This window comes from Octodon degus, unplaced genomic scaffold, assembly GCF_000260255.1.
Source record: "Octodon degus isolate 3935 unplaced genomic scaffold, OctDeg1.0 scaffold00211, whole genome shotgun sequence".
In the NCBI taxonomy this organism is placed as follows: Eukaryota; Metazoa; Chordata; class Mammalia; order Rodentia; family Octodontidae; genus Octodon; species Octodon degus.
In genome coordinates, this window is record NW_004524787.1 from 2065470 (window position 1) to 2090088 (window position 24619).

Here is a 24619-nt window from a genome sequence, read left to right on the forward strand (position 1 = left end):
TACCACAGAAAGTTCCACTCATGTCCTAGTAACTCCAGATAACTACTCACTTCTTTACCTTTCAACCCTCAACCTCAGCTAACCCATTAGTCCCTGATGCTTGTCACAGGCAGGTTTCATATATTGGATCCAATCTGTTCATTGTTTCATTTAATTATGTGACTAAATGCTCTTACATGTTCATGCATGTTAGCGCTATTTAAGATAATCAGATCCTTGAAAACAAGAACTACTGTTTTGTGTGATTTTTCAGCACAGAGATCACTATTCTTGCAAAATCAGGTCAATGCAAAAAGCATTTATTTGAACAGCTACAGAGTATAAAGAGACTCTTGCAAAGCTTACGGTCTAATGAAGGAAACAATGAATGATACACCTAAAGTCATAGAGTAAGCATCCCAAGAACAATCAGATAATAAAATGGTTAATGATTGCAAAGTCACAGAATTTTATTCAAAAAGATAAAAGAGACTATCTTCCTAAATCTCCATATACAGTGTCTTAAGATATTTTAAAGCAGGATATGTTTATTTCAGCTCAGAGTTTGTAGAGATTTCAGCTATTTCTCCCCAGCAAAAAGAAAAGTAAATAAGGCAGACTGTGATACCAGAGAATGGGGTTGTTACTGTGATGTTACCTGGCCACATGGTTCAGAAGCCTTTAGAACTTGGTTGTGGGGGCTGGGGAGATAACTCAGTAGAATAAGCGCCTGGCTGGCAAGCACAGGGTCCTGAGTTCAATCCCTGGCACCGCAAAATAAAAATAAAAATAAAAATAAAAATAAAAATAAAAGAACTTGGTTGGGGGAAGAATTTAGCAAGGTTTGGAGTTACTGGTTGAAGATGCATCCCTGGAATACTATGAGCTGAATTTGATGGGAGATTCTGGTCAGACCTCAGAAGACCATAATGTTGACTTCAGTGCAGCTAGAAAAAACTAAGCTCAAGAAATTTCAACTGAACCCCATTTACAATTGGACTCCAGACTATGTATCAGATGCACTGTCAGAAATTATGTCCACATCATTTGTATGTCCAGAGACTTTGCCTGAGACTGAGATTAAGGGCAACAAATAATTAATACTGTGGAACAAAATTTCACAGCATTCTGATGACAAGGCAGTGGCATGGCTACAGTTAAGGGTTTTTAGCCAGTCGTACCTTCAGAATCAAGAAGAAAAGTCCCAGCATAATGATCTTTAAATTTTTAAATCTGGCCAGAGGGAAACTTCAGTAAAGTTGCAAGCTACAAAGATAGACCAGAGAATTTGACTGCTGAAAATGCACAAGACAATAGAAAAATGACCTGAGGACATCACAAGAACAACCAGGACTCCACCTTTGTAGCCTCAAAATTACAAAGGTGAAAGACTTTGAGAGAGCACCAGAACACCAGGTTCCAGAAAATGACTGTGCCCTAGGGAATCTAATCCTCTGGATTGGGGGCATAGTGTGCATAGTGCTAAGAAATCTACAAACTCAACTACAACCAAGATAGAAGGAAACCTGAGGACTACTCCACCTGTTGGAAGACTTTGGTGATATCCACCTAGTGCTGGTTTTAAGTGTATGCAGAGTGCAACAGTTGTGGGGTCAGACAGACTTCCACCCAGATTTCAGAAGGCCTGGGATGCCAGTGTGCTGTTGAGAGGGCAGTGTATGAAGCCATGAGTGTGAAACTGAAGGTGCTGTGTAGACTCCAAGAAGTTCAAGAAGTCAGAAACATGGATCATCTGAACAAAGCTGCAAGGAGTGAGCAAAGCTAGCCCAAAAGAAAAGCCATGGGGGCTAAAACCACCAAAAGTGCCAAAAGAGCAGAGTCACCAGGTATTTCAAGTCTTGCCACAGATTGCATTAGATGCTGGATATGGAACTATATGATTTAATATTTTCCCTGCTGCATTTTGGGCTTGCGTTGGTCCCTGTTATAGCTAGTGTCCAGATGTCTCTGAAAAACCTCATGCAGTCATAGCTGTGGTTTATCAGAGATGGCTGTATGTATAGTGTATGACAATAGGATTAAGTGTGATTTTGGGATCAAGGGTGTGTGATTACTGAATTAGTCCACTGAATGCTTTAATATAATTCTGCATGTAAATAATGGAAAGGCCCATCTTGGCTGTGAGTGCTACCTACTATAAGGTTATGTGTCCTGGATAAGACATATGGAACACGAAGAAGACCAAAGTCTTTGCTTGTTGCTTCATTTGCTGCATTAGTTCTGCCTGCCATGAACTGTTTCTCCTCTGTGATGCTCCTCTGCTCTGTCACCATGCCCTGGGGTCCTCTGATCATGTACAGAAACCTCCACAAACTGTGAACCAAAATACGTTTCCCTCCCCTCTAACTTTGTGTATCAGGTACTTTGGTCCAGCAATTGAAAAGTAACCAAAACAGTCCCTTTCCCTTCTATTCCTCTATTTGTACATTTTGTAACAGGACTATTTATTTTGTTCTATTGTATATTAGACATCTTTAACTTTCTTTTTATTTGTACAGGGCTCCCAACTGAGAGTTTTCTGTAAATGTCAGAGGAGTACTTAAACATGTACTTTTCAGCAATTCTGAAACTATTAGGCCTTTTTCAACCTTTGGAGATGGACTAAATTCCTTCTGCATAAAGAGAAGTGCATAGCTCTTTAAGGTGTCTGGGGTGGAATGTTATGGCTCATATCTAGATGCATTTCCAAAGCCTCATATGCTTGGGCCAGGGAAATAGCTCAGTGCATAAGCCCTACCTAGCAAGCAGAGGTCCTGAGTTTGATCCCTGGAGCCAAGAAAAAAAAAACACCTCATATGCTCATAGGTGGAGTTTTTCTCAGCTGGCATAATCTACGGTATATAACATTGAGATTAGGGTGGGTGGTGCTGAATTAGTCCACTGGTTGGTTTAGCATAGTTTTAGGTGTAGAAGAGTGCAAAGAGGCTCTTTATGCATTGGAAATCCAATGGAGTTGCTTTCAGACTGCAGCCATCATGGGTCACATGCATACTCCCAAGAAGGGCCTGTCCTAATCTACTCTGCCATAACGCCGCAGTGTCCCCACATGGCTGAAGCCAATGTCTGACAACATGAAGGAGCAGATTTACAAACTGTCTAAGAAGAGTCTGACTCCCTCACAAATCGGTGTGATCTTGGGCAACACTCTCACAGTGTTGCCCAAATACTTTTTGTGACAGGTAATAAAATCTTGAGAATCCTTAAGTCTGAAGGTCTTGCTCCTGATCTCCATGAGGATCTCTACCGCTTAATTAAGAAACTACAGTTGCAGTTGCAGTTCAAAAGCATCTTGAGAGGAACAGAAAGGATAAGGATGCCAAGTTCCGCCTGATCCTTATTGAGAGCCAGATTCATCGATTGGCTCCATGCTATAAGACCAAGTGGATCCTTCCCTCAACTAGAAATATGAGACATCGACAGCCTCTCCCCTAGTGGCATAAATTTATGTACTCAAGCAATAAAATCATGATTTAACTAAAAAAGAAATCCAATGGAGCTCACTTTAGTGTCTTGTGCAAATCCATATTAGAAGGTCAACAAATCTGAGGGGCCCGGGAGATGGCTCAGTGGAATAAGTGCTTGCCTGGCAAGTGCAAGGGCCCGAGTTCAATCCCTGGTTCCGAAAAAAAAAAAAAAAAAAAAAGAAGGTTAACAAATCTGTGATGGAAGGCTGAAGAGTCTATGCTGGTAGCCAAGAGATGATATCCAAGTTGAAGGCAAAGACTACAACTAAGTTGTAGTAAGAGACGTGAACCTTCCTACTTCGTTTTCAATTTATTCCATTCAGGTGACAAATCTACTGATTGGTGCCACTCAGACCAAGGTTGGGTCTTCTGTCTTCAATAAATCCCTTTATCCACAACCAGAACTATGCTGATAAGTTCAGTTTGGTGATTATTATCAAATTGACAATCTATGAATTATCACACATAAGATTCCTTTCTACAATATATGTGATGAGGGAGAGGGAGATAGATTCGTAAATACCTTGGCTATATATCACACTCAGCCTTTAAACACTATTTTATTTATTTCTAGAAGTCCAAGAATTGTTATTGCAATTTTAAAGAGTAAGAAACTATAGATCATGGTATTTACATCGGTTGCCCATAGCCATACAGAGAGAATATGGTAATCACAGGATTTGAACTGAGGACTTCTTTCTTTCTTCCTTCCTTCCTTCCTTCCTTCCTTCCTTCCTTCCTTCCTTCCTTCCTTCCTTTTTTGTACCAGGGATTGAACTCAGGACCTTGTGCTTGCTAGGCAGGCGCTCATTCTACTGAGCTATGGCCCCGACCCATGAGGGCTACTTTCAAACTCCATCTCTTTTCTCCACTAAGTCTGGTAAGTTTAGCCCAACAGCTGCTGTAACATTTTCACCATCAGTGAACTAACTCTGAAGCCTCCAAAACCATTAATCATTTTGAGATGAAATTTACTATCCTATGATTTCTGCTCATTTGTGCTACACTCTGTATCATACAAAAACAAAAACAAAGCCATGTTTCTTGTAAGAAATAGTCCTTTTGTAAGAAATAGTCCTCCTGGTGCCCTCATTGAGGGTTAATATAAACTGACCTATACCAAGAGAGCCCCTTCTCTTGGACAGTCTAGATCAGTGATGATGAAACTTTCAGAAATCAATTGCCCAAAGTACAGCCTAAAACCCACATAATTATCACAAAGTGTTGACACTGAAAGTAAACCTAAATAGTCAGCTGCTGGGGTGAACTTGGGGTGATCTGGTTTGCATACTGACAGAGAGAGCTCTGCATACACATGCACCCATGCCATTGGTTCACCACCACTGGTTTAGGTAGATTCCAGCCTGTGGAGAAGAGGGAATGAATGAAAGGAGACATCATCTCCAATTTATCTCCTTTGTCCATGGACTCTGTGTCCCGCACTTTTGGGAGATGCCTTTTGGATCTTCAGTCATATTTCTTAATCCAGAGATTAGCTTCAACTCCTGAAAACTACTCCTTTGTTTCTACACCTCCTTTGCCAATCCTCATAAATCACTTACTCTGATAGCACACTTTTTGATCTAGAATAATAATTGGAATGACACACCTGACATGTCCCTAGTTTCAAACTTAAATTTCTACTAAACACTATGTATGCACACACACTCTCACATGCACACACACACACATGCACATACTTGTTTTCTGTAAAGATATGCATCACTTTTTTCATAGTTTTGTCAATTTTTGGACAGTCCTTTCTTTCCCAAGGCTAGTTTCTTACAGCCTTCAAGATACATCTAGATAGCTAAGTGAGAGTAACAATGTGAAATACAGTGGGATTTTTGTCACATCATTTATTCTGAACATTGGTCTTCCTGTTCATGCCCACTTAAGAAGAATTATCTGTGATCTAATATTCACAGAAAATGAGTGATGTTTGAAAGTGTTGCTGTGTAACCACAATGCTTTGTGAAGCTCATGGCAAAGCAAAAGTAGTAGTCAATAAGAAGTTAAAATTTTCATTTGTAAGGGCAACTGTATGCCTTTGATTTTCAAGAAGTTTCTTAACTTCCTTAAAGCTCAGAAAGCTACAGATTGTCTTCACTTTCAACTTGAAACAAAGCATAGTTTTCATCTTCAGCAGCCCTTCTGAAGATATGATAGGCATGGAGTTTGACTGTGGCAGTGCCCTAAATAAGAGATTATGAGTATTATCTTAAATGAAATAATTAGATAGTGGTGGTATAGAGTTTTGGGTGGTTTTTTTTTTTTCTGGAAACAGGGATTGAACTCAGGCCTTTTCGCTTGCCAGGCAAGAGTTTATTCTACTGAGACATATCTCCAGCCCCAGTATAGTTTTTAAGGGAAACTCAAACAGATGAATTTTACTCTACCTGAAGATTTATGCTGCTGCCTACAGATTCAGCTCTTTCCTCAAGAGTCTTTTCCTGACTCTTGCCTTTAACATTGTACCACTATAATAATCTCTGTCCTTTTATTCTGCTTTTTAGACAGTCATTATTGCTGCCAGAAATATTATATCATTCTTTCTTTATTGCCGTATGTCCCTTTGTAAAAGTGAGCTCCATGAAAGTAAAGGCTTTTCTTCATTGTTCTATCACCCGAACCTAAGTAGAGCTTAGTAATCAGTAAACATGTGTTTAATAATTGAATAACTAAATGAGTGAGTGAATGAATAAAAAGGCACATGTGTGCTGACTCAATGCACAACATAAAGGAAGTCTATCATAGAAAGTATCCTCTGGTATAGTCTGTGAATATCAACTTTTGCTCTACTCCATTCTCCAAAGGCCTTAGTTTGTTAAGAACTTCTCCAAAAGGGATTAAAAGATCCAGATTACAGGCTGAGAATGGTAGGACCTCGTCAGTATTCTGCTCTTGTTGGCATAGACATGACACTGTAAAATACTACCCAGAGGTCTTCCTCCCTCAGGAAACACTGCTCATACTGCCCTCCCATGGCCAGATTCAAATATCTAAATAAATATTCAGGAACAATGCTTTTCTCTTGTTTCTTTGCATAGGTCTATTTCAGGCTGATTTCACATTTATTTTGATCCTGTTTCAGTTCTATTTCAAACAAGTGAATGGGCCATACTCACGTCCATTATCAGGGTAGAGAGAATACAGCAAGGATACAAAAATCCCTTCAGAGGAAGTACAATGGTTCCCTGTGAAGCTTAGGTCCTTTGTGGAGCATCCAAACCCAATCATGCATCAGTTCAAGACTGAGGTGAGGGCCAGGAAGATAGCTCAGTAGAATAAGTGCTTGCCTGGCAGGCACAGGGTCCTGTGTTCAATCCCCAGTACAAAAAAGAAAACAAAAACACTGAAGTAAGTAGTTAAGGCTTCTCTCTCAGGGCTAAGAATTTAGTTTTCAAAACTAATTACATGAATAATTTCATTCTTGGACTTCATTAGTTAACTATCTCTTCTGACTTGCATCTCCAGGTTTACTTACCTACAGGCTTTATTTCGACTCTAAATTGCTGGAAATTAAGGACATTAAGCTCTCATCATGAAACTAAGCATGGGGCTTTGCTTATAGGAGATGTTCATCAAGAATTACAAGGGTCAGCCAGATAACTCAGCTGACTAAAGTGCTTGCTTAGGCAGAGCGTAAGAGGCTGTGTTTGATACCAGGCACCACCACAAGCAGTGCCAGCCCTGCCCCTGGGTGAGCTGAAATGGTGGTTGAGACTGGGTGTGGTGGAGCACTCCTGTAATCCCAGTGCTTGGGGGGATGAAAACAGGAGGATCACTACAAGTATGAATCTACGCAGTGAGACCCTGTAGACCCTGTCCTAAAATACATTTAAAAAAGAATTGCATAAACAGGTAAATTGGTCAGTAGATACAATAGAAATAAGTTGAAATTGCAAAAACAGGAAAACAGTTAGTTCAACTGATGAGTTTATAAGAAAGTTGATCATATGTTAGAGAGATACTAAGGAACTGACTGTCAGGGAATATATTTTGTGCAGAAGTCCAAGATAGTCCACCAGTAGTATTCTGAGTAAAGATGTTAAGAGAGTCTGGGACAGTACCTAAGTTTGGCAAAGAGAAATGTATTGGATACATGGATAGAGGCTTATAGAAATGCATGAGGGTTCAACAAGACCTCAAAGAGACACTATATGAAAACAGCAAAAGGAAGAATAGTATGTGTGATATATGATCTTTTGGATAAAAAAGGAGCAGAAAGGACAAAATATATTTCTATCTGCTTAGATTTGTACTTAAAATAGAAAAATACACAAAAATCTATGAAGCTAGTGACTTCTAATGGGTAAATAGAGAAAATACATTATGAACATTGTACACTTTGATTATGAATATATTATCTAATCAAAAATTAAATTTAACAGTGTTAAATTTGTTGTGTGGTCTTGATCAGTCAAGTTCTTCTATTCCCTTTCTTTCCCTTCCTTTCTCTCTCCTGCCCTCTCCTACCCTTCACTAGCTTCCCTTGCCCTCTCAGCACCTCCCCTTTCTTTGCCCTTCCTTCCTACCAAGCCACTTGCAGTTTTCATCATACAATAGCCCAAGGGGTCTAGAAGGAGGAAGTGTGGAGGGAGGCTCAGCTTTTTTAACTTACAAAAGGGGAGGAAAATGACTAATGACAGCTCACACTGCTTCATGGGAATGGAAACCACAATGGATTCACAAAACAGAAGGCACAGTTCTGGGAAAAATAATTAAGAATTTGTTCAGCTTTACACAAGTGGAATTTTAACAAACTGTCATGCCAGTCTATAAATGTGCTTTTCCCATTCTCCAGACTAGAGCTCTTAATGGTTTACCACATTGATGATGAAGAGAACAGCAAATAAGAATCTAAAGAAAAACCCCAAATTTTTATTGTTTTTATAATAAAAAATAAAAACTGAACTCAAAGCTGAAAAAAAAAAGAATCTAAAGAAAATTATCCTCCAATAGTAATTAACTGCACTCACTTCATATTTAAGAAGAAATTCACAGCTTCCCAAATACTGTGTCCTTTTACTGCTTATCAACCTCATAGAATCCTTGTGAAAGAAATGCAGCAAGAAAGAGAAATCTAAAATATTAAACACCCACACACATTGCTCCTCTTCCCTGATGTATTTTTTTCATACTTAAGCTTTTAGACCTAATATGCTCTCTGCATGTTTCATGTAATTGTTACCTTAGTATATCTCTTCTCTGTTAGAATATCTATTGCACAAAGACAAAATTTTTGTATGTTTTTCTCTCCACTCAATGCCTAGACCAGTAGCTGCTACATAGCAGATGCTTAAAAAAGTGAATAAGCCTATTGCTATGATTTGTGTTTGGATGCCCCCCTAAAGCTTCATTCAGTCATAGGGCAGGTTTCTAGAGTTGGTGATTACTTCATGATCCAATGCTGGAATTATGGGTGTGAGTGCTACTTCTGCCCTGGGGTAAAGAGTCTGAATGCAATATAAGGGAGGGAAAGAGGTTTGCTCTCTGCTGCTGCTCCTCTCTTTTTGTTCTTGCTGTTTTCCACTGCCATGAACTGCTTCCATATGCCACTCTGCCTTGGAGCCAGCTGATTATGAACTGAAATCTCTACAAACTGTGAGCTAAATAAATCTTTCCTTCTATAATTTTGGGTGTCAATTTTTTTTCCAGCAAGGAGAAAAAAGTATCTGAGACAGAATTTGGTATCAGAAAAGTCGGGTCATTGCTGTGACTGTACCTAACTATGTAGTTCAATAGCTTCTGAGAATAACTTATGGGAAGAGATAGGAAAGATTTAAAGATGTCCCCTAAAAGAGAAGCCCTAGAAGGCCTTCAGATGCTCTGTATGGGGGATTATGGTCAGAATTCAGAAAACCAGAAGGCTACTAGAAATCCTGTCAGTAAAGACCAGGCTCTTGAGGTTTCTGTGAGAAAATGGACTACATTGATTGTTGGACTCCAAATGATGTGTGTTATGGCTTCACAGCAAATTTGTCTGCATTTTACTCAAGTCCAGAGACTTTACCTGAGACTGAGATTAAGCCTGATAGACATTAATCTACCAAAAGATATTTCATGGCACTCAAATGTTGAGGCAGTGGCATGGCTTTTGTTGGGGACTTTTAGTCTGATTTATGTTGAGAATCAAGAGCAATGAGCCCAGCATGATTTAAAATGATACAAATCTAGCCAGAAAAGAAGCTCTAATAAAGCTGTGGACTACAAAGATAGAGTTGAGATCTCCATTGCTACCAAGGAGCAGTAGAATGGAAAAGATGGACTGAAGGTATTACATGAAGCTGCAATTCTCCACCCTTTGTAGCCTCAAAACTGCAAAAGTGAGACTTTGCTTTGAGATATAAAGCACCATGCTTCAGAATGGCAGCAGTGGCCACGCCAGGTGGCAGAATGGTGCTGGCACAGAGAATTTGTTCCTCAGAATCCAGTTCAGCATACTCTGCAATCCAGGCACTCTGCCCCTACAGCCAAGAAAGTAGAAAATCTGGCTACTGCTCCAGCTGGCAGCAGACATTATCATCAACCACGTGGTGGTGGGTTTAGGCACATGCAGAATGCAAGAGCTATGAGCTTAAGAAGGGTTCCACTTCAATTTCAGAAGAAGGCCTAGGAGGCCAGACACTGTGCCCCTGAGAGGGCAGTCTGTTAAGCTATGAGTGATAATACTAAATTGCAATGGAGACACCAGAAGTTGGTAAAAGCCAGCAACATGGATCATCTAAGGAAAGTTGCAGGGAGAGAACAAAGCAAACCTAAGAGAGAAGCCATGGGAGCTACCACCAAAAGTACTTTAGAAGTGGAGCCACATGAAACTCACAATTTGCTACAGAGTCCCTTGAATATTGAATGTGTAACTACAGGACTTAATGTTTGCCCTGCTGGATTTTGGACTTACTTTGGTCCCAACGCTTTTGTATCCCCTTGTTTATATCTTTTGGAATGCTTATGTTTTTCTTTTGCCATTGAATGTTGGAACTGTTTTAACTTTTCATTGTATAAGAGCTCACAGTTAAGAGCTTGCCTTGGATCTCAAAGGAAACTTGGGCCTTGGAATTTTCAGCAATGTTTTTTTTTTATTTTTCTTTTTTTAAAATGTATTTGGTACAAAGTCTACAGGGTCTCACTGCACAGATCAGACTCCTAATGATCCTCCTGTTTTCAGCCTCCCAAGTGCTGGGAATATAGGCACATACCACCACACCCAGTCTCAATCACCATCTCTGTGCACCCCGGGGGTAGGGCAAGCACAGAAAGCTAGAGATTGAACCCTGGTCTCTGTGTCTGAGACATAAAGTACTTAAACAGGCACTTTCATTTGCTGAGTGATCTAGCCAGCCCTACTTTTCATCAATGTTGAAACTGTTAGGACTTTGACAACTCTTACAGATGAACTAAAATGTCTTCTGCAGGCTGGCAAGATAGCTCACTAGTCTAATGTGCCTGCTTAAGCAAACTTAGGCAGGTGCAGGGGACCACAGTTCCATCCCCAGCACCACATGCCATGACAGCCCTGCCCTCAAGGAATGGCTGAGCTGCCCCCCACCCCACCAAAATAAAAGAAAGAAAAGAAAATGCCTGTGGCACAAAAAGATGTACATCAGTCCTTGGCATCAGGAGCAGAATGTTACGGTTTGTGTCTAGATGTCCCACTAAAGCCTCATGCAGTCCGATTATGTACTGATACCTCCACAAACTGTGTGCTAAAATGACCAGGTACTGATATTTTTCCAGTTTCAGAGAAAAATGAGATGGTTGATTTTATATGTTAACTTGATGCTCAGATATTTGATGAAACTTTATTCTGGGGGCCGGGGAGATGGCTCAGTGGAATAAGCACTTTCCTGGCAAGGGCAAGTGCCTGAGTTCCATCCCCAGTTCTACAAAAAAAAAAAAAAGAAAGAAAAAGAAAAAAGAAACATTATTATGGATATTTATATGAAGGCAACTTTCTAGATGACATTTATGTTTAAGTAAAATTTTTATTTTTATTGAAGCCACTTCAATATAAAGGCTTCAAGTTTATCATTCTTTATAGCTGAGGAATACTCCATTGTGTAAAAATACTACATCTTTTTCAACCATTCCTCAGCTGATGGGCATCTTGGTTGTTTCCAAGATTTGGCTATCACAAATTGTGCTGCTATAAACATAGGCACACATATATCACTATGATATGATGTTTTCAGATCCTCCAGGAAAATTCCCAGTAGAGGAATAGCTGGTTTAAAGGGGATTTCCAGTCCAACTTTTCTAAGGAGTCTCCACACTGATTTCCGTAATGGTTGCACCAGTCTACATTCCCACCAGCAGTGGAGAAGGGTTCCCTTTTTCCCACATCCTCTCCAACATTTGTTGTTGGGTGATTTCTTTATGATAGCCATTCTTTCTGGGGTGAGATGATATCTCAGTGTTGTTCTAATTTGCATTTTGCGGATGGCTAGTGATGTGGAGCATTTTTTCATATATTTATTCGCTTCTTTAATTTCATCTTCTGAGAAGCATGTGTTCATCTCGGATGCCCATTTGTGAATTGGGTCTTTAAATTTTGGGGCCCTGGTGTTTTTTAGTTCTTTATAAATTTTGGGGAGCAGACCTTTGTCTGCATACTTATTTGTCATGACTTTTTCCAAATTTGTGCGTTGCCTTTTCACTTTGTTGGTAATTTCTTTTGACATGAAAAAAAGTCTCAGTAAGAGCAGGTCCCAGTTGTTAATTCTTTCAACTGTTTCCCGTGTGATTTGATTTCTGTTCATGAAGTCTTTGCCTACTCCTATGTTCTCAAGAGTTCCTCCTACTTTCTCTTCCAGGAGAATTAGTATCTCTGCTTTAATGTTTAGATCTTTAATCAATTTTGACTTTAGTTTCATGCATGGTGATAGACCTGGGTCAAGTTTGAGTTTTTGGCATGTAGAGAGCCACTTTTTCCAGCACCATTTGTTAAAGAGGCGATCTTTCTTCCAGTGGGTATGTTTGGTCCCTTTGTCAAAGATAAGGTGGCTGAGGGTGTTTGTAGGGGCTTCAGCGTCTTCTAATCTATTCCATTGATCCTCAGGTCTATTTCGTTGCCAGTAACATGCTGATTTTATCACAGTAGCCTTGTAATATAATTTCTAGTCGGGAATTGTATGTCAGCCTATTCTTTAAAATTAATTTTCTCTGCATACATGTAAATTCTCTGTATATTTAAAAATATTACTTTGTCATGCTGTAAATCTAACCTATGTAAATATCCTGTTGCTTCTGTGTCTCTGGAGAATCCTGACTAATAGGTAGAAAAACTGAAACTTATATGGCTAAATTGCTTTCACAAAGTTACACATCTGGTCAGTGACAAAAACCAGAAATTCTGACTCCAATATTTTATTCTTCCTGTCCTTCACCTCTCTCAATCAATCCTGCAGCAATCCCACTAATTTATTCTTCAATGTATATCTATCTCTCTCTACCCAACTCCATGGACTATATGTCTGTCTGGAGCAGCCTCTCAAATGAGCTCCCTATCTCCACTTTCATTCTTTGCAATTCATTCTCCATAAAGTTTGCAAAAGTTATCTTCTTGGGTAACAAGGAAAGTACTTTCATTCTACTGCTTCAAACATTTTCTTTTGTATTTAGAATAAATAGCACTTACCATGTGCCAAGTGCTATCATGAACACTGAACAGGTTAGGTAATGTAATACGCACAATAATGCTATGGACAGTACCATAGCTGTTCCCACTTTATAGAGGGCACAACTGGGGCACAGAAAGAGTAAGTAATATATTTAAGGTTATATAACTAAGAAGTGATGGAAGTTAGTATTTCAACCAAGAGTCTGCTTCTCAAGTCCATTCTAGTAGACATGTAACAGTATTGTATTCTAGTACAACCAATAGGCACATTTATTGGGATTACAAGGTTCAGTGTGAGATGGTGATTGTTTAACTCTTAGCTCTCACATAATGTAACTCACCTCCCTTTCTTCCTATGTTCAAGTCCTGCTGGCCTTCTTTCTATCCCTTAAGCATGTCAAGTTGTTCATACATAACTTTACATTTTCCCCCTGTATTTAGGACAGGGCTTACAGGGTCTCACTACATAGATCAGACTCGTAGTGATTCTCCTGATTTCAATCTCCCAAGCGCTGGGGTTACAGTGTCTCAATCTCCATTTCAGTGTGCCCCAAGAGCAGGGTCAGCACCACAGGCTGAGGTTCGAGCCCCGGCTGCTGTGCGCTGCCTGAGCAGGCGCTTTAGCCTGCTGAGCTATCAGACAGGCCCTCATATATAACTTTGGCATGTGCTGCTGCAGCATTTTTCTTTCTACTCTGAGAGCTAAACCTTACTGTCTCTTGCTTTATTTTTTTCTGTAATCCAAATGTGTCAGGATCTTTACACAAATTCCTACACAAATATCTCAGTTTAAATGTCACTTCCCTAGTATGGCTGGCAAGATCCTTGACAGGATATCACCATATGACAAGGGACCCTCTTAGAGATGACTAGGTGCTCTTATCTTCCCCAATATCTGATTTCCAAAAATAGTGGCTTAATCATCAACAAATCATTAAACACAAACACAGAAAGAGAGACAGACACACAGAGATGCACAAAACAAAAATACCATTATATGAAAAATTTTTAAAGCACTGAAAGCCTAAGAAGTGCCTTTCATCATCACCTGGGGCTGTTTGGGGTCTCTCCTAGGATCTCTTTGACCAGAAAATACAGAAACCCTTGGACTGAGTCAGGAAAGGTTATTTCTTGTAAATGAAATAAATTCTTGTTTTATCACTTAACACTCAAAGAAAATGAGTATTAGGTCTGGTCTTCTGAGGTCTATACTTAGGAAAGTGGGAAAGGTCTTACCCTACCCACTAAGGTGTTTATCTCCTTTGGGCTGTCAGAAAAATAATAATTGGGCCAGGGAGATGGCTCGGTAGAATAAGCACTTCGCTGGCAAGTGAAAGGGCCTGAGTTCAATCCCCTGCTTAAAAAAAAAGAAAAAGAAAAAAAGAAAGAAAGAAAATGAAAGAAAGAAAAACAATAATTGTTCCCCATGCACATGTAGACCAGCAAGGTTTACCCAGCCCTTTCTTGTCTAAGTCTGTTTATATAGTTGTCACAGTAGATTTGGAAAAAGGTGGGGCTATATGATAGTTTTAATATATGAAGGTGACTGCAACATAGGGTACCTATATATTTGGTAAAATATTCTGGATTTTTCTGACTGGCTATGATTAGCACTTGTATCTATAAACTGTGTACAATAGATTACCTTTCACAATGTGGGTGGACCTCATTCAACAAATCGTTAAACACACACACACACACACAGAGAATTCAACAAAAAAACAGCAAAAGAATAATTCCCAGGGCCAGCTAAATAGCTCAGTGGACTAAAGTTTCTGCTTAGGCAGACTCAGGGGTCAGTAGTGCTATCCCTGGGCCTGCCATGCCAGCCCCACCCCGCACTGAGATGAAAAGTGAGACTGGGCATCGTGGTGTTGCCCTGTTATCCCAGCACTTGGGAGACTGTAAACAGGAGGATCACTGTGAGTCCAATCTATGTAGCAAGAATTTGTACACCCTATATACCCTGCCTTAAATACAAAAAGAAAAAAAAGAAAAATTTTCCTGCCTACTTGACCATTTGAACTAGTAATACATTGGTCTATGATGTTTTCTTCTTCCTTTGTATTAACACATGCTTGCAGTACACAATGATTATATTTATTGTAGGGGAGTTTGTACCTGTACTTACCACATCCCATTATTTTTTTCATTTCCTTTGTCTCCTACTTTCTCATGTTCTCTCCAACTCTAGTTCCCCTTCCTATTTGCAAATGGTCTATTTCCATTTTTTTTTGTACTGGGGATTGAACTTGGGACTTTGAGCTTGACAGGTAGGTACTTATGCAGCTGAGCTATCTCCCTGGCCCTACTCAATTCTTTTTCCATTCTTTTACCTTTCCTTTTTCTCACTAACTCCATCTCTTGTTCTCCTTTTGATTCCTAAAACTAAATATAGAAATTTAATTTGGCCTAGGTATTCCCCTTCTAGGTATCTTCCTAAAAGAGTAAAGTTAATCATATTACAGTAATATATGCATACCATGTTTATGGCAGTATAAATTATAATAGGTATATCTTGGAAACAGCCTATATGTTCATCAGCTGATGAATGTATAAATAAAATGTATTTATAACAAATGAAGTACTATTCTGACATAAAGAAGGGTAAATTTATAGTACTGGTAGGTAAACGGATTCACCTCAAGACCATGAAATAAATCAGAGACACGAATGTGCCCAAAATATAAGTCAGGAGCAAAATAAGAGATAGCCAATGGGAAATAGAGAAATCTTTTTCAAATGGCCTTCAGACTTAACTCAAACTTGAATTTTTCCTGGGTCTCAAGGCTGCAGGCTTTCAAACTGGAATGATGTCACAAAATTTCCTGTTTTTCAGACCTTCAGAATTGCACTGGACCTATACACTGGTGCTTTTGGGTCTCTACTTTGCAGGCAACATATTTTTAAAGATTTTTCAACCTCTGTAATCATATAAACCCATGTTTTACAATAAGAATTAATTTATTGGGGCCAGGGAGATGGCTCAGTGGAATAAACACTTCCCTGGTAAGCGCAAGGGCCTGAGTTCAATCCCCAGTTCCACCAAAAAAAAAAAAAGAATTAATTTATTATCTATGCATCTGCCTACCCATCCATCCATTCATATTTGTCCTTCCTGTGAGAAACCCTTACTAATATAGGCTGTTATCCTCATTCTGTGGATAAAGATGCTGGATTTCAGAGATGTTCAGAAATTTAGCCAAGAAAATATCTACACCTGGTAGTGGGAGGGACACAAACTCACCTCAGTATCTATTTTTTTCTGTAAAATTTCCACAATTGATATTAGTTTGAAGCAGAGTATCTAAGCTCCTCTATTGCAATCTCTGGGTAATTTGCCTCCAGTTGTCATATGAAATCTCTTCCCTTCTCCCACCTCTCCACTTGTGTCACCAAGGGAATCCACTGATCCTTAGTTTTCTCATTTCACTATCCTTCTTACCAGTTAAAGCTTCTGACCTTGATATTCAAAGCTCTTGTTGACCTGGCCTCAGTGCATCTGGCCAGAATTACTGGCTCCAACTGCACAAGAAAACCCACAAAAGTTTCTTAGGACATATTTTATACCTCTGTTCTTTATGACTTATTCTTTGCTTGGAACATCCAACATGCTTAATCTCTATCCTACACCAAATCTGTTATCAGAAAGTTTTAAAATATAGTTTAAGTAGCATCTTCTCTTGGAAATCCTGACCAATCCTCTGAAACCTTATTTCCCTGTGCTTTTGTTCCCTTGCCATCCCATACCATCTTCTTGCAACTTCATATACCATTTAGCCCAGATTGCATTTTTTTTCTTTCCTATTTAATGAAAATATCCACAAAGGCATAAACCACATCTTGGTTTGACTTACCCACACTTCAGTCTAGTAAAATGCCTTGAAAAATCATAGCTACTTAATAAATACTCATTTTTTTAAACAAAAAATCTACTACAATGTGGTTTATCGTGGCTAATGACTGGAGACAGCCTAATTATCTATAAATAGGAGACACAAGTGAATTTTATGTTGCTATACAAAAGATGAAGATGCTTAAACTATCTATCCTTATTTTCAAGCTGGTCAAGAATTCTGGGAAAACAAGAACATTTTGAAGTTGTTTTATCTGCTGTGTCTCTAAAGTCTGGAGAAACACCTGACACATAGTAAGTGTTCATGAATGTTTGTTGCATGATATTGACTATTAAATGGGAAAATGTAGATATTAAGACTCATTTGTAGGGGGCTACCAAAAATTCATTTGAAAAATGAATAATATTTGAACATTTTGCATAGAAGGTAGGGAAAATGAAAGGTAGGAAAACTCCTCTTCCAAAATCTTAAGCAACAGCTCAACAAATAAAGCAAGTGTCCACATGCTCTGAATGAGTCAGAGGTGAGAGATGCAGACTTCTGTCTGTTCCTTCACCTACAATGTAAGGCACTGTTATGGTAATCATATGGCTCTATAACAGCATTCTGCAAACATTTGCTGTAAAGGGCCAAATAGTATTTTAGGCATTGTGAACCATATTGTCACTGTCACATCTATTCAACTTCTGCTTAAATAATCATATATAAGTGAATGAATGCACATAGCTATATTCCAATAAAACTCTACATACAGATCCCAAAATTTGAGTTTCATGATTTTATATGCTTATATCATATTATTTCCTTTTTCCATAATCATGCTTCCCAATGTCCTTTGAGTACTATATATAGATAAATAACTCCCTCTTGGGTATGTATACAGTGTAAGTCAGTCTGAAGCATTTCAGACTCAGCAGGGCTCAAACTGTACTAGTCATCTCTCTTTTGCTACTCCTCCCCAAACATTGTTCACTGCTTCGTTCTGCATTCCTTACCTCAGTGAAGCGTATTGCTATGCGCTTTTTTTCACAAGAACATTCTGTCACTAGAAACATAGGACTAGAATGTGTCACATCTTCACTGATCCTTCCCCTGATTTGTGTGAGTATCTTGAATATCAGTAACAATTATTAGGCAATGGTTCACAGTCTAAAGTTGAGTTCAAATCTTTGTTTCTGACTTCTACACTGATAGATATATAGTTAAAATAAGTGTGAAAATGACTGCAAGTTGTCTCACACCAGCCCATTCTTCCCTTCCTTTTTGTATCAGAAACCCTCACCCACTATCTTTGGTATATACAATACCACCTGGTTTAAATTACTGTACTACCTAGATTCCCATACACAAGGGACCAGCCATAACTCAGGTTTTCAACAAGCTACAAGAAGAAGTATTAAATAAGACATCTAGGAAGACTTCTTTAAAAGGAGGGGTCCTTTCCCTCTTTTTCATTTCCAAAATGTGGATGCTAATAAAGTTTTCTTGGGGGATCAACTGGAAGACAAATTCTAGGAATAATGGAGCAAAAAAATCCCTTAAAATATTTCTGGAACTACTACACTAGCCCAAGTATGTTTATCTCCTGATATGTGTGAAATAATACCAGGAGATATTGAACCATATCAGGAGATATAGTGTTTTAAACCAACGTAGATATATTTGTTACAGCAAAATTGGTTCAACTTATGAGTTACTTATTTCATCATGCCTGTGCAAGGATTGCCACTACCTCATACTTTGTGGTTCTTATAAGATCACATGGAATTTGAAATGGCATTAGTCCACACGTCTATATTTATCTGTGGCAATGAGAACAGAGAACACTGAGTGCAACACATAAAAGAAAGTACTTTTCTACAGAGAATTTTGTAAAAGACAAAAAGTCAAAATGATTTTATCATTATATACCAGCAATTGTAAACAATTTCAGTGATGAAACACTATCTCTGCCCCCCCCCCAATGTGTTGGTTAGGGCTGGCCAGATAGCTCAGCAGACTAAAGCGCCTGCTTAGGCAGAGTGCAGTGGCCAGGGTTTGATCCCCAGTGCCATGATGGCCACACCCCTGGGGCGCTGAGACTGTGATTGAGACTAGGCATGGTGGTGTCTGCCTGTAATCTCAGCACTTGGGAGGCTAAAAACAGAATAACTATAAGTCCTATCTACCCACTAAGACTCTGTAGACCTTGTACTAAATAATTTTTTTAAATGTGTCGGTCAAAGTTCAAAACAATATTTGTGGTTACTGTCAACTTTTAATACACATATGAAATTATAAAGTAGCACCTTTTATTACTTGCCCTTTAATCAACATTATATTCTACATGGAAATTGGCTCAGAGAAGTCCTAGTTATATAGTTAGCCCTGGCACACACAGATTTAACTATATGTTCATTCAGTTATTCAGCTTTGTAAAAGTGCCCGAGTCATTCAACTTAACTGTAAGTATTTCATACCTACATTCCCTCTGGTACTATATGTTTCAGCATGTAAATAGAGGGCCTAAAGTATATAGTGATAGTAGTTTTTATAAAGGTAAAATGATAATTTTATCATCACGTTAGCACTGGAGTTTTTATTTATGCTTCAAATGAAGAGCAACACAATTGCAACTGAAAGCTATACTTTTGTTCAGGGAACACACATCTTAATTTATGCATAAGTTTTTAATTCAAATTCTTTTCTTTTTTTGTATTTTAGGAAAGAGTCTACAGGATGTTCAGGGTCTCACTACTAGATCAGACTCACAGTGATCCGCCTTTACAGCCTCCCAAGAGCTGGGATTACAGGCGCGTACCACCATGCCCAGTCTCAATTGCCATGTCAGTGCACCCTGGAGACAGGGCCAGCACGGAAGGCCGGGGGATCAAACCCCCAACCCCTGTGCCTACAAGCAGGCACTTTAATACACTGAGCTCATTGGTTGGCCTTTTAAGAATTTGAGAGTTGTTTTTTTTTTCTTGGCTATTTCAGGCTGCCTTAAGAGCAGGTCTGGTGCAGCTTCTGGAGCTGGGAATTGAACCGTGGTCCTGTGCACCTGACTGCATTTGCCCAAGCAGTGCTTTAAACAACTGACCTTTGCCTGGCAAGCGCAGGGTCCTGAGTTCAATCCCCAGTACCACAAAAAAATAAATAAATAAACAACTGACCTATCCTCAAATTCTTTTAAAATATGAATTTATTATTCTTTTCCCTTGTTTAAAAATTAAAAAAAATTAAAAATCAACTTCATGACAAATACTAAAAATAACTGTATCATACAGAGGACAGAATTTAAACTATCAGTTCCAGTTATTATATATGCTAGGTACACAACATCTCCAGAGTATTAATGATATACTTAATCCTCTCAGAGTTAGGAAGGTAAGGGCTTGGGGATGTGGCTCAGTAGTAGAGTTCTTGTCTTGCATGCACAAGGCTCTGAGTTTATTTTCCAGCACCAAAAAAAGGAAAGTAGCAAAGTAATTCATTGACAATCTATATGAAACCACCCCTCAATTAGCCTCATTAGTGGCCAAGAGTTCAAAGCAGATCATTAAACCACTGAGCTAAAGTGTCCTTCCAAGCATTTGTTCTTTTTAGCTTTACTCTTAGCTATCTGAGGATCCAAACAGATAATCAGAGAAGAAAAAGGCATAAAACATCTATAAACAATGTTAGGTACAGCCCTTTCACCGTATAGATCATCTCCACATTATCACCAAGATCTAATCTAGACTACACTATTTTAAGAAACTTTTCACAGCTCTCGTCCTTTCCCTAATACAGTCTATTTCTCTGATAAAATCTCAAACAGATCATGTGCCCTTATCTAGTCAAATCTTTCAGTGGCTCCCCACCTCAGTCACATTAATTGCTCTATAAAATTGTTCTATTTTCTATCTGATTTTAACTGCCATTCTTTCACTAATTCTTCACTCTCAGAACATTGTTCCTTAAACCAACTGTGTTCTTTCTGTATGACTGTATGCTTAGAAGCCTCTTATTCTGGACATACCCACAGACCTTACCCCTTCATTTTCTTCACATCTCTGTGCAAATGCTATTTGAGAATTTGACTGGTCTATGGTGTACATCATCCCATTCCCTATCTCTTTTTGTTGTCTTACCAGTATTTTTCCTTTGGTGCTTAGCACATCTTGGCATACTGTATACTCATTTATGTGATTGTTTAGTGTTTCTCCACAATGTAGAAAGTAAGCACCCTGAGAATAAGGGGGTTTTTTTGGTTGCTGTTCAATGCTCTCTTTTTTTTGAAGGAAGGGTTTTTTTGTTTTTTTTATTGTTCACTGCTCTCTTATCTCTATTTACATCCTTGCCAATTCATATTGGATGCCTTATATCTTTAAAATAAATTAATCATCTCAAGTCACCTATAAGGTAAAATACTTTATTCTCATTTTATATGAGAATAATGTGGATGAAAGATGTTTGACAACTAGCAAAGATTTCAGAAGTTAAAGTATAAATGCCAGCTCTGAAGCTTAGACTTGTGACTTTGAAGAATTCTTTTCACTCTATGCACAGCGGCTAGCCCAGCACAAACTAGCACTGAAGGAAAATGTTATGAAGAAATATGTTGAATAATTCACCATTCAGTATAAACTCAGTTTAACATCCCTGGTATACATACTTATAGGATGATATCCTCTATCAGAAGAAATTTTATTCTGTAAAATTTTGAACAATTTTTTATGTTCAAGGACTATGAGTTACACATTACACTTGAATTAAGTTACAAAAGTCAAGTTGTGAAAGGCAATTTTACTATTACAGTAAAAAGTTCAGTGTGTGTTTTAAGTGTCTTGCAAATGAAAGAACAAAGAGAGAAGGCTTCTTGACTAGCCACACTATAAAATAGTGGCAAGGGGCCAGGGAGATATCTCAGTAGAATAAGCCCTTGCTGGTGAAGCACAAGATTCTGAGTTCAATCCCCAGTCCCACCAAAAAATAAAAAAATAAAATGATGGCAAGATGCACACTCTTTATTTTTTACTAATAACCTATTAGTTACCTTTTATCTTACAGTTACTTCTAGGAATCTTACAAACTCAGGCCTAGAAGGAATTTTGATGATCATTAATACCCCATTTAAAGGATTTCAGAAAGCTGAAGTCAAAAACATTCTCACCAAGCATTTAATATTTGGGCCAAGATTATAGGTTTTCTGCCTCCCAAGATAAAACAGCTTATTACTCTTATCTTTTGAATTCTGGGAAATGCTAACTAATGATTTCATTATGTAATATTTACATTTCTATTCTTTTGAAATATAATAACAAAGCTGGGCATGGTGGTACATGCCTATAATTATAGTGCTCTGAGAAGCTAAGGGTTCTCCCCAGCCTGCATAAGTTAGTGACTTACTGAGATCCTGCATCAAAATAAAAATATAATAAAAAAGGATTGAGATGTAACTCAGTGTGAAGACCCTGGATTCAATCCTTAGTACTAAAAACATTATGAGATTTTCTGCATCAACTAATCTTAACATTTTAGTCTTCACAAGATATCTGCTACTCTGTTCTCTCTTCTCTTTCTCTTTCTTGGTCTCTCTCTCTCCCTCCCCCCCCACACTCTTACATACCCCCACACACACACACAACTGGCAAAACTTCCAATTTGTCCATTAATATATTGTCAATGGATGGTTCAGAAGGCCCTAATGTATTACAGTGTATGTGGGAGAGGTGGAAAGTCTCACCCAGGCTCATCTGGCAGAAATGCCAAAACTGATATGGAGTTTTCAGGCAAGTTTTATATTTGTTCATATTCAAAGAAAGTCCTTTTCTTAAGATCATGTCTATTTTGTGTATTTATGCCCTTCTCAAAAACACTTGAGGGGAACAACCTGCTTGGGCCCCCCTCCTGTCCCTCTGTTGGATAGGAGCTTTCTTTCTCTCAATAAATATATTCTGCTCATAAAAAGAAAAACACTTAAGCAGTTGATTCTGTATAGCAGTAGGAGAATCAAATGTTTATATCCTTGAACAAGTCTTTCCACTATCCTGATGTTAGTTTTCCAGGGAAGATCACAAGGACTCTAATACTTTTACCTGCTCTAACCTTTTCCGTTCTACAAACATTTGATGTAGCTTTAACAGCACTCAAGAGAGTAAGTCTGGGAAAGGGTTCTCTAAGCTTTTGCTTTCAGACACATAAAGTTGATGATTTTAAGAATCACTGAAATAGAGACCTTGAGACAAACCTTGAGGAAGGGAAAAGGTCAGTTTCTCTTAAAATCTCATACCGTATTCCCTCTTCCCTTTCACAATAGGAGCAAAATGGGGTTAAATATCAATTTCTGCCCAATCACTTCAGGCTACTTTATGTCAGCTACAGGTTGTGGGTGACAATGCAGAAGTGTGACTGTCATTGTGATCAGTACCAACAGACCCAAACTCATCTGCCCTCCAAGACTTTCTGGTTCGCGTCCGCTGTCTGAGGTCAAAGCTCCTGTGGCCTCTCACTCCCCAGAGGACCTGATCAGGTTTCAGTCAGTGAAACATCAAGATGCAGGCACCACTTCCTCTCTGCAAAGGGAAGTCATTTCAAGGTCTCCAGGTAGAAAAAAGAGCACCATGGTATAAAATAGAATGATGCTAAACACACACCAGCACACAAGGGGCAAGGGGGCTCTGCTAGCTGGATGTGGCCCAGAATGGATGTTTCTGCAGATGCCACAAAGCCGAAAGTATGGACAGGGTGACCCCTGCCCTAGGAAGAAAGGTTTGCGGGGCTCACTCAGGCAGCTTCACCCAGATTGGCTTTCTGGTTCTTATACTCTGGGGCTGGCTAGCACGAGTGGTATACCGCAGCCTAGCTCCAGAGATGGGTTAAGTGCAGCTCCCCCAAAGACCCTCTCCATAATCCAGGCTTTCTGACTGCTCCCTTTGACCCCTTGCCAGCTCCCCTGCCTTCCTTGATATTCACTGTTCTCAGAGAGCCCTTCTGCCAGCCCCCTTTCTTCTCTGACCTCTCAGGTGACTCCTGAGCTATTTCAGGACGCCTCCTCTAGCTCCCATCCCCATTTCACCCAAATCTCAGAGGACAGCAGAAATGCGGAGGGGGATGGGAGGGGGGTATCCTAGGCCCACGGGCCTGCGGGAGCTCTTAAAATGGCCACAGTAAGCTCGCATCTCAAGGATGGCGGCAAGAGCAGGGGGCAGAGGTAAGGGGGGGGGTCGCTGCGTGTAGGCTAGTTGGAAGAACTGGAGGTGGGGCTGGGGACTATGGCTCAAGCAGGGGAAGCCAGGGCTAAGTGCACTTACCATTCCTGATCCGCCCCTAATCCACTGCATGGTGCCCGGGAAGACCGGCTTCTCTGAGGCCCGTTTGCTGGCTCGGGTTGTCGCGGGCTGGCTAGGAAGTCTGGGCTGGAGGGAGAAAGAGCCCCACAGCCCCCTCCGCCTCCTTTCCTCCAGAGTCCTACAGCCTAATCCCCTCCGCCCCAACCTTGCCTTCAGTCTGGTTGTTTCATGTCCGCAGACAGACTCTGCCTCTCCGCCTTGCTGTTGGGGGTGGGGGGCTGCTTGGCCGCGAGAACCACGCGGTCAGGGGAGGAGGGATCCCAGTGAACTGCCTTTGTCCCCTGTCAAGACTTAAGAACTGGAGGCAGGGTGCATCCAAGAATAGGAGTAAAGGCTCTCAACCAGAGAGAAGGTGGCAGCATC

General features: G+C 39.5%; 1 protein-coding gene and 1 pseudogene across 1 annotated transcript in view; one reads left to right on the plus strand and one right to left on the minus strand.

The window, feature by feature from the left end:
• Positions 1 to 24290, minus strand: part of Arhgef9 (Cdc42 guanine nucleotide exchange factor 9) — a 265414-nt gene extending 241124 nt beyond the window's left edge. Inside the window, exon 1 of the mRNA XM_023705024.1 lies at positions 24218 to 24290. Coding sequence (XP_023560792.1) covers positions 24218 to 24247 — 30 coding nt within the window. The 5' untranslated portion in view covers positions 24248 to 24290. The remainder of the gene's footprint in view (positions 1 to 24217) is intronic.
• On the plus strand, positions 2976 to 3440 carry LOC101589504 (annotated as a pseudogene).
• Positions 24291 to 24619: the final 329 nt, after the last annotated feature.